The 24,611-nt window shown below is 37.8% G+C and overlaps 1 protein-coding gene across 2 annotated transcripts in view; it reads left to right on the forward strand.

Annotated features, from left to right (window-relative positions):
- Window positions 1-24,611, forward strand: part of SCD1 (stomatal cytokinesis defective / SCD1 protein (SCD1)) — a 116,840-nt gene that overhangs the window by 66,805 nt on the left and 25,424 nt on the right. For both annotated transcript variants that reach the window (XM_010266886.2, XM_010266888.3), the window contains 3 exons: window positions 4,261-4,308; window positions 14,619-14,676; window positions 14,764-14,847. In XM_010266886.2, coding sequence (XP_010265188.1) covers window positions 4,261-4,308; window positions 14,619-14,676; window positions 14,764-14,847 — 190 coding nt within the window. The remainder of the gene's footprint in view (window positions 1-4,260; window positions 4,309-14,618; window positions 14,677-14,763; window positions 14,848-24,611) is intronic.

Genomic DNA, 24,611 nt, shown 5'->3' on the forward strand with positions numbered 1-24,611 from the left:
GTTGCTATAAGGGCCAACCGAGTTAAAAAACTGTAGAGCAACTTGAAGTTGTACCATTGACATCATCACAATCTCTAGGGGTAGATCCTTCCCAGCCAAATACCAGTATCCCTATTGATATGTCTGATCCCATCAGTATAGATACTTTTGTTGTTGATGATCGTGGCATTTATATTGCTAAAAGAAAGGGTGTCAGGTCTTGTACCACCAACTATCCCATTTTGCATTTTGTTTTTCTATAAGAATATCTCACCTGTTTTTTGTACCTTTTTTTCTTCCATTGACAGTGTTCCTATCCCTAAGAATGTGGTAGAAGCCTTGTCGGTACTTGAATGGACAAATGCAATGAAGGAAGAAATAAGTGCTTTACATAAAAGTGGTACATGGGAGTTGGTGGACCTTCTTGAAGGACAAGAACTAGTAGGATGCAAGTGCTTTACATAGTGGAAAGGTATTAATCCCAATTGGTGGAAAAGGGGTTCACATAGGTGTATGGAGTGGATTAAGCAATGAAAATTTCCCCAGTTACCAAGATGAACTCCATTAGAGTCCTCTCATTGGCAGCCAATTTTAATTTGGACCTTCACCAGTTAGATATCGAGAATGCTTTTTTGAGCAGTGGTGTGGAAGAAGAGGTGTATATAGTTCAACCTTTTGGTTTTTGTGCTAAAGGCAGTGAGTAGAAAGTGTGCAAATTGAAGAAATCCTTGAATGTCCTAAAACAGTCACCAAGGACCTGGTTCAATAGGTTCCATCTAGTTGTGCAGCAGATCTGTTTTAAGCAATGCTAGTCTGACCATACATTGTTTGTGAAGAGGGGGAAAGGTAAAATTGTAGCTTTGATAGTGTATGTTGATGACATGGTAGTGACTGGAGATTGGACAAGTGAAATTCAAAAGCTGAAGAAGTTTTTAGCCATTTAGTTTGAGCTAAAAGATCTAAGTTCCTTGAGGTATTTCCTTGGAAATACATTCTAGATCTATTATAGGAAAACTAGGAGTAAAGCCGGTCGATTCTCCCATTGATCCTAATCATAAGTTGGGTGACTGTCATGGAGAAACTAAAAAGGATGTGAAACAGTTTTAGAGGCTTGTGGGAAGGCTCCTGTATTTGTCTATAACTAGATCTGACATTGCATTAACTGTGGGTGTTCTTAGTCAGTTCATTCATGCCCCTAAGGCTGCCTACGTGGAGGCTGTTGACAGAATACTTAGATATCTTAAGAAGTATCTAGGGGATGGTTTGTTATTCCAGAAGCATGGGCATTTAAAGCTGGAAGTGTATATTGGGCTAGCTTAGTAGATGATAGGAAATCCACCAATGGATATTGCACCTTCGTGGGAGGAAATCTTGTCACATGGAGAAGCAAGAAACAAAGTGTGGTGGCTAGGTCTAGTGCAGAAGCAAAATACAAAGCTGTCTCATGGAGTTAAATACTGTGGATAAAGAACTTGTTGAATGAATTGGGATTTGCAGTTGATAGTCCTATGTTATTGTATTGTGACAACAAGGCTGCTATCAATATTGCAACCAATCCGGTCCTTTATGATAGGATTAAATGCATTGAAGTGGAGACATACTTTATTAGGGAGAAGCTTGTAAGTGGCGAAGTATGCACCCTAGTTGCTAAGAAACTGGAAGGAGATCACAGAATTAGCTTAAGCTAAGAAGGCCTCAAGCTCTTGCTGGATTCCTCCACCTCAAGGTTTTACTAAACTGAATTTTGATGGCAGCAGTATGGGTAATCCAGGGCCATCCGGAATAGGGGGAGCAATAAGAGTTGAAAAAGGGAATCTGTTAGCTATGTTTTTTGGACCAATAGGGGTGAAAGATTCCTTGAGGGCTGAGATACTAGCAGCTCTTGAAGGGGCACAAAGGGTCAAGGACATGCATATTAATAAGTTGATCATACAAGGAGATTCTGAAGCTGTGTTGAACTGGCTAAAAGAGGATAATTCTAGGCTTTGGAATTACAACAATGAAAAGAGAAAATTTAAGTGGCTGACTAACAGACTAAGGACATTGAAATTCAATGCACATGGGTAAAGGGAAGTGCAAATTCTTTGGCATATGGTCTAGCTAGGCAAGGGGTGAATAGAAACTCTATTTTTTGGGTTATGTTGTAATTGCTTTACTTTTGGTGTTCACTAGTTGTACTCGGGAGTTGAGATTGTTTAGCTCCCTTGCTTTGTAATTTTCATAATCTTAATTCAATCCACAGTTATTGATCAAATAAATAAATAAATAACAACTTGTAGATATCTTCACAAAGGGCCTACATCACCTGCAACATAGTGGCTTTTGTGACAAGTTGGACATGATTGACATCTATGTCCCAACTTGAGGGGGAGAGTTAATAGTGCTTGTACTCAAAGCCTTATGGGCTTTTTTGTCTTTGTACTTCCTTTTATTTTATTAGTTTGGTCACCCTAATATAAATAGAAGAGTTGGCGCTACCAACCTAACTTTTTGATTCCCAAACTTCTATTTCTCTCTACCTCTCTTCTCTTCTTTCTTCTCTCTTCTCCTTCTCTCTTCTCTCTTCCCTTCTTTCTCTTTCTATGGATTTCTTCCAGGAGAACAGCTTTTATATTCTTAATTTCTTGATATTATAATAAATAAAATAGACATTACTAAACTAAATTATTCAGTTTAGGTTAAAATGCTAATTTTTTTTATTTATTTTTCTCATTTGTTAGGGTTCAATCAACATTTATACTATCTTGAACCCTCAAAGACTTCAAAACTTGAACTGATAAGCATGGAAGAACTCAAAATTTTATCCAGTCAACACATTGTTATTTTCATCATCATCATCATCATGAATATGTTGATTTCTTTTCTTCTTTTCCTAGGACAAAAATAGAGGTTCAGTCTTAAAATTTATTTTCTTCTATTTTTTTTCATGAATATGTTGATTTTCTATGTTTCAAATAAAGCTTATACTTTTATATGAAAATTATAGACAATTAATAGTGAAAGATGGTTGCTGCTTGCTAGGGAACCTAAGGCTGTATTTGATTTGAAGGAAAGGTAGTGAAACCTTTACAAACCTCGTATAGGTTTCCCTACCTTTCCCTACCTTTTCCTTCAAATCAAACATAGCCTAAGGAATTACCCTAGGATTCATGTTTTTTATTCAAAAAACCCCATCACCTAGGCGACTAGGCGAGAATTAATAATGAAAAGTAAAGACTACCTTTAAGGTCTACTACCTTACTATGACATTCAAGAAATGCCAAAGTAGCCTAACATGTGTTGTGATGTGTTCACATAGTCACAATACTTGTGACCTTCCAATTAAACATTAACATGTTATCAATACAAAGAAAAACCAAATCACCCCATGAGTGCATGCTTGGGTGATTTGATTTCAATGAGTTAATGTGGTCACAACACTTTCTTGTGACCCTCTAATAAGTCTTGATCATGCTAATAATCAAGTTTAAAACCACCTTGTGATTGCATGCCTAGGTGATTTGGCTTTGATTTCCACATGGTTACTATAATTTTTTGCAACTCTACAATAAAACATAGACATTCTATCAATCAAATGAAAGACAAAATTACCCAGTGAGTGCATGCTTCTTGTTGCTACCCCAAGTGATACATGAACTACCCGCTATTATATGAAAAAATGGAGACTACCTCTAGGATCCACTACCTTACTAGGAATATCAAGAAATACAAAGGTAGCCTAACATGTGGAGCAATGAGTTCACATAATCATTACACTTTCTTGTGGTTTCTAAAGAACCCAGACATGCTATGAGTCAAGAGATAAACCAAAGCACCCAATGAATGCATGTTTGGATGACTTTGTTTTGATGAGTTCACATAGTCACAACAATTTCTTGCAACCATCCAGTAAAACACAGGCTTGCTGCTATCAATCAAACAAAAAACCACGGTTATATCTTGGATCTCGGGTGGCTAGAAATTTTAAAGCTAAATTGGTCCATGCCATACTCTCTGTCTAATTTTTCTTCAGTAATGTAATAATTGTTTTTGGAGTCTAATTTTCCTTCATGGTATGAGGGTTAGGATGCCCTAGTTGGCTGTCTGTACCTCATGTAATGTTTCTTTTCATTTTGAAAATATGGTTCTTTACTTCTTTATTCAAATATGTGCCATCACTTTTACTTAGAATCTCCTTAAGCTCTTGATGGAATGAATTCATTTATTAAATTATTGTTCCTTTTATATTATTGTGTAATTAATCCTTATATTTCTCCTTTATCATCCATGTTTCACTTGCAGATTTTGGGAAGGCTACTTTGAGTATTTAATGGATCAGTCTTCAAATAAGTAAGCATCCTATTTATGTGGAAGTCTAGTTATGCACCTGCTTTAGTTTTCATTATTTTTTAAAAGTGACTATATTGTCCTAAAATTTCTTGCTCTTTGGATGGTGCTTACGATTTTGTTGTTTCTTAGCATGTTTCTTTTCTAAATTGGCTTAACTCTTGGTAAGAAGGACCTTACCAAATGTGACATTACAATGTAGTGTATACCAATTACCAAATGTGACATAATTACAAAAGTAAGGACTTGGAATGGTTATATAAGTGAACTTGTGTGTTGTGTTGGTAAGTAATTGGCCATTTGCTGGGATTTCTCTTTTCTGTTGGGTGGCATTTTGGGTTGGGTTGTTCATAGTTTTGCTTTAGCAGTGCCTATTTGTTTTTGGCTCTCAAATCTAGTTGGTTCTTCCCTCCACCCCCACCCACTTTATTTTCTCTAGAGCATTATCTGTTTGTCCTCCATTTGTACTTCTCTTCCAATTGATACTTCAACAAAATTCCTTTCTAATCGATCAAAGAAAAGAAAGAAAAACAGAAAAAAAAGCCATGTATGCCAGGTGGAATTTTGGTTAATGAATAGAGTTCTCCTACTTCTATTGCCAGTTAGCCATATAAATAGCTGACTATAGTCTTTTGTATGAAGAGAAGAAATTAGAAGAATCTAAGAGATATTTCTATCAACCTGGCTTTATATCAATTGACAATAGTTTTTTGCCACTGACCTGGCTTTATATCTTTCCATTGTGCCATCAACCCTGTGTTTCACTGCAAATACCCACTTGCACCCTACTAGTTCTTTTCCATCAGGAAAGCCCATCAAATCCCATGTACCATTTTTATGCAAACCACTTATTTCCTCTTTCATTGCATCTATCCATTTAGGTACCAACAGAGCCTCTGCCACATTCTTAGGGATAGGGACACTGTCAATGGAAGAAAGAGAAGCATGGAAGGAAGATGAGATGTTCTCATAGGAAACAAAATGGGAGATGGGATATTGGGTAGAACAAGATCTGACACCCTTTCTTTTAGCAATGGGAATGTCAAGATCATTAGCAATAGAAGTATCTGCCCTTAGAGATTTCGATGATATTGGTGGTTTGGCTTCAAGTTGCTCTACTGCTTTTTAGCTTAGCTGGCCCTTTCGGCAACGAAGAAACACACAGAATGGAGGAGGATCAGCAAGAGGAGGAAGTTGAACTTGTACGTGTTTCTCTTCAACCCTATTCTCCCTGTGAGGAGAAACAGGAAAGAAGGGGTCACTTTCAAAGGACACATCCATACAGACATAATATTTCCTAGAGATGAGATCACAACACCAATAGCCCTTTTGAGAAGAAGGGTAACCCAAGACGACACACCGAATAACACGAGGGTCAAGTTTACCATGGGAGGGAGATAGGTCATGAACAAAGCAACGAAAACAAACATACGCATGGGGACGGGGAACAATGGAGCTTTGGTAAACAAGAGCTGATGTGGGCCCTTGTACTCCAACACCCAAGATGGCATACGGTTAATGAGATAAGCAACATATAAAATAGCATCCATCCAGAAATGTTTAGGAGCATTCATATGAAGCAACAACCCACGAGCAATTTCAAGAAGAAGATAGTTTTTTCTTTTTGCAACCCCATTTTGTTGGAGTGTTCTAGCACATGAGCTATGGTGAAGGGATCCATGTGAGGTAAAGAACTTTGTGAGGTTAGAGTGGAAATACTCCTTTGCTTGGTCAGACAAGAATATTTGGATTTCAATTTGAAACTGGGTGAATATCATACATTGAAAATCTTTTAATATTTTTGGAACTTCATCTCTTGATCACATTGGATACGTCCACACATATCTGGAATGATCATCAATAAGTGTAATAAATTACTTATAACCAGCCTCGAAGGGTAAAGTAATAGGGCCCCAAAATAAGAATGAACAATATGAAAAGGAAATTGAGCTTTATTATTCTTTGAAAGAAAAGATTTCTACAATGTTTGCTCTACTAAAAAGTTTGACATCTCAACTCGGACATAGACACTAACTTAAACAACTCCGGAAACAAAAATTTTAATGACTCAAAAGATAAATGACCAAGACGATTATGCCATAAATAAACCTGACTTATATTGGACTAACTCATAGACTCTATAGTTGCAAGACCAGACTCTATAGCTTCAAAACCAGATTTATTCTCCAACACATAGAGACAATTGACCATATTACCTTTACCAATCCTCTCCCTCGAGGTTAAATCCTGTATAACACAAGAAGAAGGAAAAAAAGGTTACTGAGCAGTTCAATGAATTTGTAATGCTACTAATGGAAAAGAGGTTTATGGGAAGTTTAGGTACATGCTATACATTTGAAAGAGAAAGGCCCAATAAGAGGGAAATGGTTCTTTGACCATCTATGGTGGAGAATGAACCATCTACTAGTCTCACCTTATCTCTCCCAGAAAGTAGGTTATAGGATTGAAATAAGTTGGACTTACTTGTCATATGGTTCATTGCTCAAGAGTCAATGATCTAGGGAGACTCTAAAGTAAGAGAAGATACATGGAAGGCTGTGGCAGAGTACCTAATATAGATGCAAAGGAAGTGGAGGGAGTAGTGCTAGAATCCATTTGACGAAGTATCCTACCATACAACTCAATATGGTCACAAAATGAGTTGATGATATCTTCCTTTGGATCGGAACTAGAAGGAAAATCTTGGTTCATTGTCAGCTTCCTTTCATTGGAGATCCCAACAAGTGTCCTTAGTGTGCTTGGGTCGCTGACAATGAGTACACCACAGTTTATCTTTATCGTCCACCCTTTTGTGAGAATCACTTTTCTTAAAAGAACTTCCACTACTTGTGTTTGCAGTTTTGCACCTCCCCTGACTGCTAGAGCAACTGGCTCCACCTTGGAACAATTCATCGCATTCCTCCTACTTTCTTCTAATTGTACTAGAGCATATACTTCTTGCACTGATGGAAGATCTTCCCAATATCTGAACTCTAATAGATTCATACATGGGGTTCAGCCCCAAAAGAAAGGAAAAAACCTGTTGCTGACCATAGACTTGTAGGCCTTAGCATCCACATCACATTTCCAATCCATATTCTAATAGTGATCCACTTCTTTCCAAATGGAGGTCAAATCCGTGTAGTATGTGGAGAGACTCCTCTCCCCTGCTAGCAGGTTGAAGGAGCAGTTTGCAACTGATAAATCTTTGCATAATGATGTTGCTCTGAGTAGGTAGATTTAGCTTGCTCCCAAATCTCATAAGTAGCTTTTGCCCACATGAATGTCTTCCTCACCTGTGGTAGCATGGGTAGTAACAGCCACAACATCACCGTGCTGTTTTCTTGATCCCACCTATCATGGTTTGCACTCCTTGACTTCGGTTTTTTTTTTTTTTTTATCAGTCCCTGACTTTGGTACTTTAGTCTTACCATTAATATAACCTACCTTCCCCCTTGCAGTTATGTAGAGTTTAATCCCCTTCAACCATTCTAGGTAATTGAGTCCATCAAAGGGAATTTACAGCCATGGGTAAGTTCATTTCTAATCCCCTACTCACTCAGTTGTGACCAGAAGGCACACCGGAGACAACTGAATCCTCAAACAACATGCTAGGAAGGGCTGATTACACTATTTCAGTCACAAAGAACAGCAGGAAAGAGAGAAACTGTCACCACTGTCACAAGAATACTTGAACTCACGTAAACCAGAACTATAGGATCATTCCCCTTTGTTTGAACCAAAGAAGGGACACTACCACACTGCTGAAAAAGAGTTCCAGAAGAGAAACAACTGTATTTCTGGTATGGACAGCCCCTACAAGGACCACTTCACCCTATTTCAGGCCACACGAGTACTACAAACACCGAAAACAACATATAAAACTGCTGTTACAGCATTTACAGGTCAGCCAGAAGCCTAGGCATTGATAAAAAGGTAAAAAACTCTCCAAAAATCTTCTAAACATCAGGCAATTTGAGGATGACACATCATTACTATCCTGAAAACAAAATTACTATTTGTAATAATTTATGAACTCACTATTTATAGTAATTCTCATAAGTACTACTTGTAGTAAAATTGTGGCTTACAATTTATAGTAAAAACCAGATCTGATTAAAGGAACTGCAAGAGGAGAAAGTTTAGAATAAAGAGATTAATCTAATAGGTCAAGCAAGGTGGGAGATCAAAGACACCAATAAGCTAAACAAAAACTGAGTGAAAACTAAACAGTTCAGATCAGACCATAAACAACTTCAAATGTAGTCATTATGAACGTCTTTATCATCATCAGAGTCTTCTTCTTCTTGCTCTGATACCCTTTTGTACTTTTTAGCAATAGAAAACAGAAAAAGAAATCAAGAAAAATAAGCAAGGAACTTAGGTTTTAAAGATAGAAGAGAGTAGGCAGAGACGTGCATTGGAGAATGAATTATGTTTCTCATAACAAATCTCCCAATCTCTTATATGGTTGCCAGAAATCTGTAAAAAATTACAAAAGTGCCCTAATAAGATGGCAGTAAAAGAGACCTATAAAAACAAAAATAGGCCCATGTCAAAATAACAATAAGTTCCATAAACTAAATAAAAGAAAAACAGCAACTAATTCCACTTCTACTAATACCTTCTACAGTCTTTAATTTTACTTTCTGCTCTTTGAGATTGACTGAAAATGATTGTTGAGACAAGAAGGTTGAAAGCTCAGAGCACCCTAGATGGTAAGCTGAGAAGGCTGAATGGTATTCTAAGAAGCTTCATGCTAAAGGTATATCGTAGAAAGCTGAAAAGCAGATGGGTCTCATTTTCTCTTCCAATGATCACTCTGGGGGTGGTAGAAGTTGAAGGTGAGCACTTTATGCTGGTTTCAGATAAGAGCAGTACTAGGAATCAAAGAGTGCTCAAGGACACTTAATGGAAGGCCAAAGGGGATCAAGATCATGTAGCGTCCTCTTCAGAAAGTGTAATCATACTCATTTTTTGTCAGAGCAGATGGAGAAGAGCTGAAAATGGCTGAGGGAGAGACTAGTTCGTACAGGGGTGACAGATCAACATTTAAAGAAGATGAGGATGATGAGGTAGCTATTAATTAAGCACATGGGTTTAGTAGCTCTTTGCCTTGGAAAAGGTGGTAGATATAGATGTCCATATGTCAGAATTTCTTGGCCTTTTCTTCTTGGGCAGAAGGGAAGCTGTTGTGAAAGTCTTCAAGAGGCTGGAGTAGGAAATTAGCATAAGCAGAGAGCTGTCTAGCAATGTATTTCGTGGCAGAGAATAAGATGTTTCCTTTACAGGTGTAGTGAGAATGATAATTCGGGTGGATTGGGACTAAGGAGGTTGAGAGGAAGGGGTCAGAAAAAGGTTAATACTACCTTTTACAAAGGAATGGCAGATCTGTCTAAAAAGTTTAGAGGTTCTGCTGGCTGTATACGAGGCAGGGGAAGCGGGGATAGGAGCAAGGAGTTTAGAGTTTTTGTTTAGTAAAAGTAAGGAATTTTATTAATTTATTGAGATTCTTGAGAAGAATGATGTACAAAAAATAATTGTGCCAAGCAGCCCATTTGGTAATTGGTAGGGTATCCCTTGCTACTTAAGCCCTCTTGTGCTATGTATTTATTTTCTATGTTACAATAATTTCCCTAGGTGGACCATCCCCAGAAAAGCTGGTTCCTATTTTCTCCTTGTCTTGTCCAGGCATCAGCCGTGCTGTTGGCAGATCTGTTTGCCCAATAAATGGTTGACCTCAATGTTGTTAAAATCTTATTGTTTATGATACGACTCACGACTTGAATCATTAATTGCAAGGGTTTCAATTCAAATTTTATGTCTGAATCATTTTCTGCAAAAATCTTACGGTTTTTATTTGAATTATATGATTTGATTCATAAATCTTATGATTTATACGATTCGTGTGACTCATTGTGATTCAAATAAATTCAGTTAAGAATTGTTCTCTACTTTGTCATTTTGTTTTTGTTTATATTTGGTTTTGTCAAGGGTGACTTGGTTTAAAGACCTTACTGGAAACTGATTTATTTATGTTATTTAAGACTATAAATTGAGTTTATTTTCTATCATGTGTTGGGAAAAGAGCCATTGCATGTGGATTATTTGACTTTCAATTCAAACTCGATTATATTATCTTAGACTTATATTGTATAAATGGTAAGTTCTATTGCTTTAGCCTTTTAGGTACATATATGGTAGATACGACTTAAAATAACACTTTTCTATACATATTTAGTCTTTTAGCATACTATATTTAATTTTTGACTAGTTTGTAAAAAATAGAAATAGTCTTACAATTTACGATATGATTACGATTTTCAGAACATGTTGACCTTAGTTCAGAAGCCAATTCTTTGGCCTCTGTTATAAGATGCTATTATTTCCATGTTCACATTGTATTATTAACCCATCTCACCACTACCTTTGAGTCACCTTCACCTCTACATTTCTGTAGTTATGGGATTTGCCCAATATTAGCCCTTGCAATATGGCTAAAAACTTAGCTTTTGTAGAATCACCATGTCTCATGGATCCAGAGAATAGTGCCACCATAGCTCCATAACAATTCCTGAATACATTACAAATCCCTAAGTTGCTGGAATTCCCCAAACTACAGCCACAAACATTCATTTTGATAGTAATGAGTGGGAGGTGGCTAATGTTTGGTTTTAAGTGTTATAGTCAATGAAGAACCAACAATAATTTTCCAACCTCTAATAATGTAATCAGCAGAAAATTGATAAAGATGGGCAAATATCTTACCGAATGTGCGACCCATACCATAATATTTTGCATTTGTTGCTTCCTTTGATTGACTTTTGTCTTTGTTCCCATTCTTACGAAGTTTGGAATAGGCTTCCCAATTCTTTTGAGTATTCTCCTCTTTTTGTAAAGGTTTGACTAGACCATCAATAAATCATCTGTTGCCTATCCATAAAGAAAATGCAAAACATGCTTCCATTCCAAACATGCTGTGTGCATGTGCAGAGGGATTATTGTAGAGAACACTGATGTGGGCCCCACAGCTGTGGTCCCCACTGTGTTCATAGGACAGTTTGTTATTTCAGTTTTTTATTTGCTTTATTTGTCATGTAAGTACTAAGGGCAGATCTGTTCTTTTCCCTATGTACTGAACATAACCTATAAATACTAAGAGAGTGGCGGCGGCAGATCATTCTGAATCTGTCCCTTCTTTCAACCTTTGTTTCTCCAGTTCTTCTCCTCTCTTTTTTCCCTTTCCCTTCTTTTCTTCTACTTTTCCTAATCTGAAATCAATTAGGGTTCAAGGCTGGTTGTAGTCTTGATCATCTACTTGGTATCAGAGCCTATCTATCTAGGGTTTCTCATGTGAGTCTAGTCCAGCAGACCACATGAGAACCATCTAGGGCTGGAAGTTTATGAAGAAGTATACGTTGGCTGATTCTTGGAGGTTACCAGAAGAGGTTCGCAGCTGTTGAAGACTTGCCACGGCTTGCAGAGTGTTGGTAATCAGGAAGAATCAGAGAAGGCTAGGGTTCAGGCAACCTTGGAAGGTAGCGAACAGCATTCTCTGGGTAAGTCTTATTTATTTTCTAGAGACTGCTATCAGTCAAGATAGGTTGGACCTATCTAGAAGGAGCGGCCGAACTGTTTTAGGGTTTTCTCTCAGTTCTAGGGTTTGATATTAACCTTGCGGCAAACCTTTCTGTTGGGCCGAACTCTTGTTATCCTCTTGGAAAGTGCTTGTTTTAGGGTTTTCTCCCAGAGGTGATCAGTTTTAGGGTTTCACATTGACCCTATGACAAAACCTAACTGTACGGACTGCTTGGAAAGTGCGGCTGAGCACTTATTTCAGACCTACGGTTGAAACCCTAATTCTGTTCCAGTATCTCAGATTGTTCTCTAAGTTGGTTTCAGACCTGTTTTTTGGTTTTGAGCTCTTTTAGGGGGTGAAAACTTGTACGAATTGCTTGGTCTTGTGATTGCCGATTGGTTTCAGATCAGATTTATACTGGTTTCATGCATATACTGTGGCTGCCGATTGGTTTCAGATCAGACCTGCACTAGTTTCATGCATATACTGTGATTACAGATTGGTTTCAGATCAGACCTGCATTGATTCCATACTGGTTTCTGATTGTGATCGACTGTCCAAGTGCTGTTTTCTGTTGTAGTGACCCTAACAGTTCGTACCTACTGATTCTTGACCAAAGATGGAGTTTAAAAATCAGGGAGAAGGTAGTTTTGGGAACAACAGTTATGGTAGTATATCTGAAACTGGGTTTCAGATTACAACTGTGAGATTTGACGGGTCAAACTACTTGGAATGGGCCCAATCAGCCATGATGGCTATTGGGGGAAGGGGAAAACTGGGCTACCTCTTGGGAGATGTGAAAGAACCTTCCAAGGAGGACTCGATGTACACCAAGTGGGTTCAAGAAAACTACTTGGTTATGGCATGGCTGTGTAATTCTATGCAGCCACATATCAGCCGAAATTACTTGTGGGCCAAGACAGCCAAGGAGATATGGGATGTTATGAAAGAAACCTATTCCCAACCCCTTAATGTTGCCAGAGCCTATGAACTGAAGTGTGAAGTGAATAGTCTTAAACAAGGAGAGAAACCAATTTCTGTCTACTTCTCTACACTGAAATCCCTGTTGCATGAGATTGATCACCTAGAGACCCTTGAGTGGGAGAGTTCCAGAAATGCACAGACTCACAGAAAGCAAGTCGAGACAAATAGGGTGTTTGAATTTCTGGCTGGCCTGAATTCAGAATATGACATTGTGCGGCAACAGATACTGACCAGAGATAGTGTGACCCTCTCTCAAGCATACTCCCTGGTGCATAGTGAAGAGACTAGGCGGAAAGTCATGATGCAACCTCAGCCTCTTTCCCCAGCCCTGACAGCTGTTAAAACCTAAGTCAGGGGGTGATCCAGAAAGGGACAAGAAGGAAGATAAACGGGACCTGGTATGTGAGCATTGCAAGAAACCCAAGCACATCAGTGTTCTCTACAACTATCCTGCAGAAATATTGAAATAATCAAACCTACAAATGTTTTCATAAACAGGCTTGGGTGCTGGTGATCTTGTGGAAGACTATTTAGGGGAGAGGGAGGAGGGTGCTGCAGAGAAACTCAAGAGAGATATCCACGTTAATGGGTTTTAAGGTTCAGCAGAAAGAAAAAGAGGGTAGGTGGGTGGGTGGGGGAGTGGAACAGAATTCTTCCTTGGTTTAATCAAAGTCTTTGAGTGTGAAGGGTGAAAGTTTGGGGATAGGGAGGAGGGTGTTGCAGAGAAATTTGGAAGTGATATCCACTTGAACAGGTTGGAGGGTTCAGCTTAAAGAAAAAGAGGGCAGTTGGGTGGGGGTATGGAAGAGGTAAATCCACATCCTCTAGAGGGAGAGGGAGATTCTATAGAAGACAGAATTCTTCCTTGGTTTAATCAAAGTTTTTGAGTGTGAAAGGAGATAACTTGAGGGAGGATTTACACTTCATTGGGTGGTGGCTGTTTGTAGTGCTTGGGTGACCATGAGGCACAAGGCCTTGTTATGTTTCTGGTGTTCTGCTTTGTGCAGTTGTATGCAAGGTTCAAAGTATCGGTACGCCCCTGTGTATCGGCAGGGGCGAATTGGTACTAAAAACTTACCGCTCAATGTTTTTTTTTTAGTTTTTTTTTTTTTTTCAAAACTTGATCTATGGAGATGATTTTTAAGTGTTTTTTTATTGAAATAAATGGGGGGTCCCGAAACACCTGTAAATAGGTGTATCAAGACCAAAAGATACGATATGGTACGCCCGATACGGGGCGTATCGTATCGATACTTATGAACCTTGGTTGTATGTCTTTGTAGAATTCCTTTTTGGAGTCTTCTAGAGCACGGTTTGGCTGGCTGAGGTGTTTATAGTTTTGGGTTCTTGTTGCATATTCTAGGCTGTCTGGCCTCTTCTTGGTTGGTGGATTCTGAGTATGTTTTTATCTATTTCTGGGCACTTGCTTCTTTTTATTATACAAGTTACTCAGTTTTGTTTTTAATAGAAGTTAGTTTCAGAAAAAAAATGCTCTGTTCATGAAAGATGATGACCAAGATCTGTAAGATATGGGTATGGTATCAATCTTGCATTAACACCTGTACAATCCTGCTACATGTTTTCTATAGCTTCAATATTAACTTGCTCTGCAAGTCTGCACTCTCTTGTATAATGTAACCTGTGGGCCAGGTAGAATGGTTTTGTATGGATTTGTTTTGTGATTGTTATTGGTTCTGCAATATCTTTATTGAGATTTCCATTTATGTTTGCATGTGGTTATTGTTGTCAGGATGTCTAATTATGTCATTCTTGTGACGGCACAGCTAATTATAGTGGCATCACATATGGTAATGTTGATTTTTTTTTTATTACTTCATTGTATTCTCATCTTACTTTTTGGTACTTAATTCTTTTGTTTCATGTCCTCATGGAAGGCTGGGTTAGGAATTCCTGATACTGATGCTTGGTATATCATTGAGACTATTGCAAACAAAAACAACATTGGATATAAGCAATTTGTAAGTTCTTAATTTCTTTTGCCCTTTTCCTTTGCTTTGGTGTCTCTGCCATGGATGAGGGGTTTTACTTCAGATATTGTCTGACTTGGATCATTAATAATGCTTTTTTGACAAACAGATGCAAAGGAATCACTTAAGTAATCATGATCCTATTTGATTCTTTTGTGGCAGTTCTTGTGATGATAATTTTCACAGAATTCTATAATCTTGATACTACTATTTGACTTTCTTGGAATGGATGGCTTAATTGATCTGCCATCTCCGATAGCTCAAGGATCATTTTGGTTTTAAAAGCAATGATTCTTGGTCATTTGAATATTAAATGTCTCTTATTGCTCAGTACTTGTGGTCATTTTCCACAATGTATTATTTCTAAATAAATCTTTAATTTTGTGAATAATTGGAAATGTACTCCCTACATGAGTTGGATTTAGTTGCCATATGTTTCTTGTACTATTTTTTAATGTTAGAGTCTGGTGGGAAACTGCCCTTCGCAGGGGTTCTTTGAGGGACCCTTGCTCCTACAGATGAAAAGAAAAGGAAATGAGTTCAAATATTGGTTCTTTTCCTGTTCATTCTTGTTTCATCCTTTTATAGGTTGCTTACATCCAATTCATGTTTTATATGCATGAGCATCTTAACTAACTGAAAACACATTTCCTTTTGAGTCTGATGATACTGCTGGCCGTGGGCTTGGGAGTAGTGGCCTTATGAGCTTGCCCCTCCTCGAAAACAACCTTGTCCTCAAGGTTGAGCTGTGGAAATTGTTGGAGAGAAGAATTGTCTTCCCAAGTGGCCTTTGCTACTAGCAGATGAGTCAACACCACCAAGGCCTGCTTAGCAAATCATTTACCTATTTTCACCCAACAAAAATCAATGATGTTGAGGGGTTCACTTCAGCCTTGATCTCTCCTTCAGTGAACTTGTGCAGGAAAGTGTTGATGGTAGATCCTAGGTCTAGGTTCTTCTTGAGCAAGCACACATGAAAGACTTGGGCCCCGTTTGGTTCATGGGAATAGGGGTCTGGAATCAGAATCAGAATGGGCTATTCCGATTCCAACTGTTTGGTTGGGCGGAATCGGAATCCCATTCCCATTCCTGCTGCAATGGCATTCCCCCATTTGAGGGAATGGCCATTCCCTGCCCCTCCCTTGGGAATGAAATCCCATTCCTGCTCACTCCCATTTCCATTCCCATTCCTGTCTGAACCAAACAGAATATGGGAATGGACCATTCCGATTCTGATTCCAAAGGATTTCGATACCGATTCCGACTGCGAACCAAACGGACCCTTGGTGTAAATGGGAGGTAGAGAGCAAGTCCAGCCTGTAGGCAACTGCTCCAACCAGTAATAAGATATGGTCCACAATGGCATGTGTTAGTGTTCATATTAGAGAAGAAGAAGAGAGGAGGAGAAGAAGGTTTGAGAGAAATGGGGTGGCAGCAGCTCTAACAGTCCCTAATCTTATTATTTATAGTAGGGTTTAAGAGATGGTGTACAATGACAAATCTACCCCTGATTATTAGGCAGGAAAGAAAAGAAAAAAAAAACGTATTAGTATAATAGAGGCCTAGGCCCATTAAGCCTAAGAAAGAAACAAAAAAGATAACCACATAACATAAACAAATGGCCCAAGCCCACAAGCTAGGTCTCACAACACTTCCTCTCAAACTGAGCATAGATATCTTTCATGCCCAGCTTGCATAACATCTCCATTAATCTTGCCTTAGGTGGCATTCGGTAAATCTAAAGTCTGAAGTTTGAAAAGCAAAAAAACCTCCGAAAAGGCTCTGAAAGTATTCAGTGGAAAGTTTGCTTTTTGATTTTGCAAACATCTGAATATAGTGGAGTTGTTTGGAAACTGAATGTTGTAACATCTGAAAATTGTGCATTTTACAAATTTACCCCTTCGTTATTTTGTAAAAAAAAAATAAATGAAAATGACTACAATAAAATATTAAACAAATAATAAAAAAGGCTAATAAATAATATTTAAAAGAGTAATGAAAAAGTTTAATATTACAAAAATAATAAAAAAATAAAATAATCATACAATATTATCAAAAATAATATCAGAGTAAGTATAAAATATAGTAATATTAATAATATAATAATACTAATAAAAATGAATATAATAATATTAATAAAAATTAATATTATCAAATACAATGAAAAATAAAAAGCATAAAATACCAAAATAATTCTTAACCAATAAATAAAAATATTAAATATACTATTAAGGATGATTAAGTATTAAAACTATTTTAATAAAATAACTAAACATTATAAACTAAGTACAAAATATTAACTAATAAATGAAAATTATAAAGAAAATTAAAAATAGTAAAATAAATTAATAAACAAATCATCTTAATTTATTTATAAAAAAGATTAGAATTCTGTAGAAAGAGAAAAAAAGAAAAATATATAAATACAAAAATTTGAACGGGGTCGAGTATCTAGTCATCGGCGTGAAGATGAAAAAATAGGGGATGGGTAGAGGTATCATTTTTTATTAATTTTTAAAAGGGGCACACTCAAGAAGAAGAATAGTCAGTGAATAGGGGCATCTTCGTGAGTAGTGGTAGTAAGAGCAGCATCGACAAAGCCATAATCTCCACAATCATAGGCCAACCCGAGCAATCCAAGCTGGTCTTCCAATTACCTTTGCAACAGCCGCACCTTTCTCTCCTCCTCAACCAGGTTTCAGGACCAACCCTCTTTGCACCACCGCAGTCCACTCTCGTCGCCATCTTTGTACCGATTGCTCCATCCCTTCTTGTCAAGAAGAAAGGGGGAGCAAAGAAGAGGAATATAAAGTGTTTCCCTTCTCTAGCCTTGATATAGAGAACAGTCGGTGATCTGGTTTGCTGATTCCTTTGTTCACTGCAGTGAAGGAGGAAAGACTGTCGGCGTTTTGTATTTTGAGAGAGAGACAGAGAGGGGGCATAGATGGAATCGACATTTCGTCCACTACCTTCGAATGCGCTTGGAGGTAGATTGGGTGCTGAACGATTTAGAAGTATTTTCGGTGTTCAGATGAGCAGTTCAGACTTTGGAGGTGCAGCCGAACGACCTCCGACCTCCGAAAAAGCAAGATTTTCAATGTTTGGAGGTCGATTCAATGCTACCGAATGCCACCTTGGTGAGCCCCTTGGTAAAAACATCAGCCAGTTGTCTTGTAGATGGCATATAAGGATTAAGGAATACAAAGGTTGTTAGGATAAATTCTTTCTCACACAAAGTGCCTATTAATCTCCATATATTTTGTCCTATCATGTTGGATTGGGTTGTTAGCAATGTTGGTCACAAATTGATTATCACAATACAGCTTTAGAGGCACAGTAACATCTATCCCCAACTCCTTTAGAAGAATCTGAAGCCAAAGCAATTCAGCAACTCTAGAGCCTTAGCCCTATATTCATCCTCGACACTTGATCTTGCTATAATTGTTTGTTTCTTGCTCCTCCAAGTAATAACATTACCACCTATGAAGGTACAATATCCAAATGTAGACCTTTTATCACCAAAAGAACCTGCCCAATCGGCATCAGTATAAGCTTCCACCTCTATTTTCTCATATTCCATAAATAGTAATCCCTTTCTAGCACATGTCTTCAAGAATCTAAAGGTCCTTTCCATTTCCTTCATATGTGTAACTTGTGTAGCATGCATAAATTGGCTGACCACATGAACTACATATGCAATGTTAGGTTTAGTGAGAGATAAATAAAGCAGTTTACCAACTAATTTCTGATATCGCTCTTTGTGAGGATACAATTCTCCATCATCTTCATGCAACCCATGATTTTGCTCTATAGGAGTATCTACTGGTTTGGTCCCTAGCTTTCTTGTCTCCTTCAGAAGGTCCAATACATACTTTGGCAAATGTAGATTCCCTTACTAGACCTATCTACCTCTATCCCTAGGAAGTATTTTACAAGTCCCAGATCCTTGATTCAAACTCCAAGGCTAAGAAGCCTTTCAACTTTTGAATCTCATCTGCTTTGCTTCCTTTCTTTTACAAAACAAAGTGCGATCAACACTGCTTTGCTTGTCCCCAACAACCTTCATTGCCTTGCATAATCTTTCGAACCAAGCCCTTGGAGATTGTTTGAGACCATATAAGGTCCTTAGCTTTGCAAACATTTCCTCTCATGTCATACCTTGGAGGAGGATCCATGTAGACTTCTTATAGATCTCCATTTAAGAAAGCATTATTAACATCCAATTGGTATAGTTCTCAAGAAAAGTTTATTGCAAAAGAAACACTTGCATAGTATTCAATTTGGCAATTGGGGCAAAGGTCTCCTTATAATCAATACCTTCTTTTTTGGGTGAATACTTTTGCAATTAATCTGGCTTTATACCTCTTGATAAAACCATCAACCTTGCGTTTGATTATATTCACCCACTTGCACCCCATAGTGTTCTTCTCGACCAAGAGATCTACTAGCTCCCAAGTATTTTCCTTAACAAGGCTTTCATTTCCTCATCCATACTTCTCTCCATTTGAGATCAACAATAGCCTTTGAGTACTTGGAAGGGTTAGAAACAGAGGACAAGGCAGAGACAAAAGAGTGATAGGCAGGAAATAAATGAGATCTGAACATGTTTTAACAAGGTAATAGGAAGATTTGAATTGGGATTACAGGAGGTTAGGAAGAGCAATACCTTGGCTAGAACATAAAGTTTCGTATTGGTTGTTGTCATTAATTGGCAAGCCTTTCCTCTTCCTTTGAGAAACACTTAGTTGCCTTTCATCATCAAGGTTAGGAGCAATTGCCTCAATGTGAGTAGCACCACAAGGATTTTCATCATTCGTAGTCTCAATTGGACAAATAGATTCAACATGAAGAGAGTCTGAGGAGAGAGAGAATTAGAGGGGGGGGTTGGAAGAGAGGAAGTAAGAGCCGAGGCAAAAGGATTAGCACTAAGAGGAAGTCTCTTCCACTCCACTAGTCTCCCACTGAAGAGGATTCCAAGGAGGCTCAAACATAGTGACTCACAAAGGGTGATGTCTTTGGTGACAACTTCCTTCCAGTAGTTGGATCAAGACATTTATATCCCTTTTATGTAGGAGAATAACCCAAGAACACCCCATGGGTTACTTTAGGATTGAGCTTTGTCCTTTTAGGATCATTAATATGATTGAAACATACACAACCAGAAACCTTATGAGGCAAAGAGAACATAGGCTGCTCTGGACAGAGGACAAAGAAAGGAGTTCTCATCCCCATTCCCCAAAACCTTGGATGGCATTTGGTTGATGAGATAAGAAGGCATTAGAACAACATGAGACCAAAATTTCTTTGGGACCTTGCTTTGAAACAGTAGAGCACGATTGTTCTCAAGTAAATGTCTATTCTTTCTTGAAATATTTAATTGCATTATCTGAATGGAACCGTTTAACCTTCTTTCCAAATTGTGTTTTAATCATTTTAGAGAAAACCATAGTGATTCTAAGTACATCTTGTAAAATGATCAATAAAACTAATGAAATACTGATATCCATCCATGGAAATAATGGATGAAGGACACCAAACATCCGAATGAATTAAATCAAAAGGAGCATTGAATTCATAACTGGAACTTGGACAATTTGTTTTACAATGTTTAGACATTTGACAGACATCACAAGAAAGATTTTCGAAGGGCACTTTTTCAAATATCTTTGAAAACAAGACTGTTAACAATGAAAAAGACATATGAACCAATCTGGCATGCCAGAGATAAACTAAAGTACTAGACTCCTTGCATTCAATGATATTAGTTGACAATGCCTTAAGAGTTGAACTAATATCTTCATTGAGATACTACAGACCTGTAGATTCATGACCACTCCCAATCGTTTGCTTCATCAACTGGTCGTAAAAAACACAATGAATAGGACGGGTCACAATACAATCCAAAGTTTTTGTTATTCTAGAAACTGAAAGCAAGTTGGTAGTAAAATTAGGAATATGTAAGCTAGACTTAAGAGAAAGAACTTTCCCAAGTTGGATATCTCCTTTCCCATGAATAACAGAGAGGGAGCCATAGGCAACCTTAATTTTGTCTTGTCCAGAAATTAGATGATAAGATGAAAATAAAGAAGAATTGTTGGTCATGTGTTTAAAAGCTCTTGAGTCAATGACCCATGAATTTGGGGAAGAAAACTGAATAGCACTAAGTGCAAAAGCAAGCAATACATGTTTTGTCAAAAGAGGAGGAAGCAATAGATGACTGTTTCAATCAAGCCATAGCTCGATTAAGGATATCTACCTCTTCAGCCATGAACTTGAGGAAGCTATTTGGAGTAATGGCCTGTCTCGTACCAAAAGAAACACTAGTAGTTCTAGTTTTATTTTTGGTGTGTTTCTCCCCACCACAGTGAGAGCACTTTAAATTTCTCTTGTCTCCCCCTTTCCCACTCTTTTGAGTAGCTAAAACAAGAGTTGAGTGCTCCATCTATTGTGTGGGAGCCTTAACATTCATCTCTTTCCTCCTAATTTCCTCGTTTTTTATTAGGTAGAACACATGTTGTGAGCTAGGAGTTCATCTCTCCCCGAAATCTAAGACTGAATACTATCATGTGAAAAGCCTAATCCAGCAAGAGATTTAAACCGTATCTTCAGAATTTTTCCAATAAATGATGAGATGATGATCAAGTTCTTCCCAAAGTCCTTCGAGGGTAGCAAAGTAAGTAGCAACCAACAAGTTTCCTTGATTCAAGACTGCAATATCTTGTGTCATTATTCTTTCATTGTCCATAAGTATTAGATAGCTTTTCCCAAATTTTATGAGTTGTAGGATAGTGCTGAACTGTCCTAGCAATCTTTTGAGTCATGGAAGACAGTAGCCATGACATAACCAAGGTTAGTCCAACCCCCATGGGTAGGATCTTCCATCTTCAGTTCCTTACCTGTCCATTGATGTATCCCAGCAAACCATGACTTGTAATATCAAGTTTTGCAGAAATAGACCACTCCTAAAAGTTATATTCATCCAGTTTCACACCAGTGATTTGAAGACTAAGGAAACTAGGGTTTTCCATGTTCAAGAAATCCTCACAAGGTCTGTTTTCCTTTTTGGTACATTTGGTTTCCGAGAAAGGGAATGGATGGGAAGTATATTGGTGGAATATTCCACCTTTCTAGTGTTTGTTTCACAAGAAACACTAGGAAGTGAAAGGGATGCGAGTTCTCAAAAGTTAAAATGTGGGGTTGCACCAAAACAGTGAGACCCCGCTGAGAAGAGAAAATAGAATGTTTCAAGTGGGAAAATTTTGTCGATCCTGTCAGAGCACCAAACTCGCATCTTTGTCTTCTGACTGTACATCCTTCAATGGTTAGTTCTCCGATGATGTTTCCGGCGGTTTCGTGCGACACTAAGTACAGATCCGACATCCTCTCTTGTTTTACTTCTATTTTTGTATCATTTTTATGAGGTTTTGTTGATTTCTTCTCCTTCCACAACCCATTGAATCACCCCTCCAACCATGGTCGGTCAGACTAGTTTTTCATCGCCGGAGAGCTAAAACATGACACCAGTGTTCCAGATCTGCTGCTATTTCCCTTTGGTTTAACACCGACATTCAAGATCTGGCAAGGACATGTGTTTGTTCCAGATCTGATTTTTTTCCATGGATTTGTTCCAGATCTGGTGTATTTCATATGTGTTCGTTCCAGATTTGTAATGGATTTTTTCCTCTTGATTATTGTTTATTAAATGTGTCGTATTACTTATTTGGTTAGTATTTGATGGGTTCTATTGTTTTGCTTTATTTGGTTCCATGGATTATAGTTCCGATTTCTGTGTCACTGAATACTTGGACATACTTCATGAATCTTTAGTTTCGATTCCATTGTTTTGATGGTTTTAAAAAACAAGAAGTTTGTTAAATTAAGCCAATGGTTTTCTGTTTTTTTGTTTTTTTTTTCATTCCTCAAAACAAAAAAAAAAAACAGAGCTCACGAATCTGATGATTGCCTTTCCAATATGTTTCGATTCTGATGCTTTGAACATTTGAACTTGTCCTAAAAGGAACTAAACCCAATGGTTTATGTGGATTAAATAGCATGAGTTGATGACCGATAGAACTGGTCCTTGTTAGTGCTTTTCAATGAAATTAAGTCCATATTCATGTAAGAATCAATTGGTGCAGTACATGTTCAAATTTAGGTAGCATCTCAGTTTCTCCATTGTTATCTCTGAGTTCCTTTTCTTTCTTTCTTTTAAAATATGCAAGTTTAAATTAATGTAGCCTTAAACATATACACATTACAAGTTTATAGCTTTTCAACATGCCACATTACTTATGACATCATATGTTAGAACTTTATCTCCAAGACATGAAAGAAAACTCTTGTACATTCAATCAAATATCATTTTCCAAGTATAAACCAAGCTTGAACAATGAATTGATTTGATAACCATGGCTATCCACCATTGTTAATTTCAAGATTGAAACCTATAGAAGGGTAAACCATCCATTAATTTCAAGATTAATACAAACTGATCAATGGCCAACTGGTGTGTAATTGATCAATGCAGACAAGTTGGTTTAAGAAATCTCTCCTACCTTACAAAACATGCTAATAGGGTTGTGTTGTGGAGTTGGAGAAAGCATGGACTTATCCAAGTGGGCCAAAATCAAACATCCTGCAAAATTTTCTCATCAACCAAACACTGGAAGTGGATTCTGTAGGATAATAAGTCTCAGCAATCAAACATAGGGACCAAAAATAAGAAAATAAAGTTTTCCTTTCTCATCCCATCCCTTCTCATCCCACTGTTTCTTGGCAACCAAACAGACCATTGAGGTTACTTCACTTGAGTTTGAGGATGACATTTGACCTTCCAAACTCAGCTGTAACAGAGACCAATACTGTTCCGTCACACCAGAATCAAAGAAATAGTCTTTCTAACAGTGTTTCAACTTCAGTTCTGCTGTAACTTGTGTAGGAACATGGACAACCTTTCAGCTTCAGTTTAGCAAACCCCAATCTTCCACTCGTGTGGTCTGGGAAATCCCTTGAACTGCACCTTCATGCAGCCCACAAACTTAACAACCTGTCTTATACAGGTCACTCTAGTAGTCGAAAGTCTACTCCAGCTCTATCTTGCTCTAGTAAAGCATACCCGAACCTGTTATGGGTCTCCCTGGGCCTTCTCCTAAGGGGAAAAACCCTAAAAAGAGCTCAGAAAACCATGACCAGCACTAGGGTTTTAAACAACCCAGAAAAGGAAAAAAAAAAAGAAGAAAGAGAGAAAAACAACAGCCGATTTGAATTTGAACCAGGAGAAAACTAGTATCAATGCACTGATACCATGTTAGTGTTCAGATTTAAGAAGAATAGAGGAGAAGAAGAAGGTTTAAGAGAAATGGGGCGTTAGCAGCTCTAACAGCCCCTAATCTTATTATTTATAGGTGGGTTTAAGAGAGGGAGTACAATGACAAATCTGCCCCTGTTTAGTAGGTGGGAAAGAAAAGAAAAACAAAACATTAGTACAATAGATGCCCAGGCCCATTAATCCTCAGAAAGAAACATAAAAGACAACCACGTAAAATAAACAAATAAAGGCCCAAGCCCACAAGCTAGGTCTAGGTCTCACAACCTAAAACATGGAGGCGTGAGGCATAGTTCAGAACGTAAGAGGCGTAAGCCTCCTTAAGAGAAGGGAGGATGAGGAGGAAGAAGATGCAAAAGAATCTCATTTTTCTTTACTTTTAATAAAAATCTTTTATGTCTCCAAACAACGATTTATCAGCTTGGTTTGA

Source organism: Nelumbo nucifera, chromosome 4, assembly GCF_055504915.1.
Source record: "Nelumbo nucifera cultivar China Antique chromosome 4, China Antique-T2T, whole genome shotgun sequence".
Classification (NCBI taxonomy): Eukaryota; Viridiplantae; Streptophyta; class Magnoliopsida; order Proteales; family Nelumbonaceae; genus Nelumbo; species Nelumbo nucifera.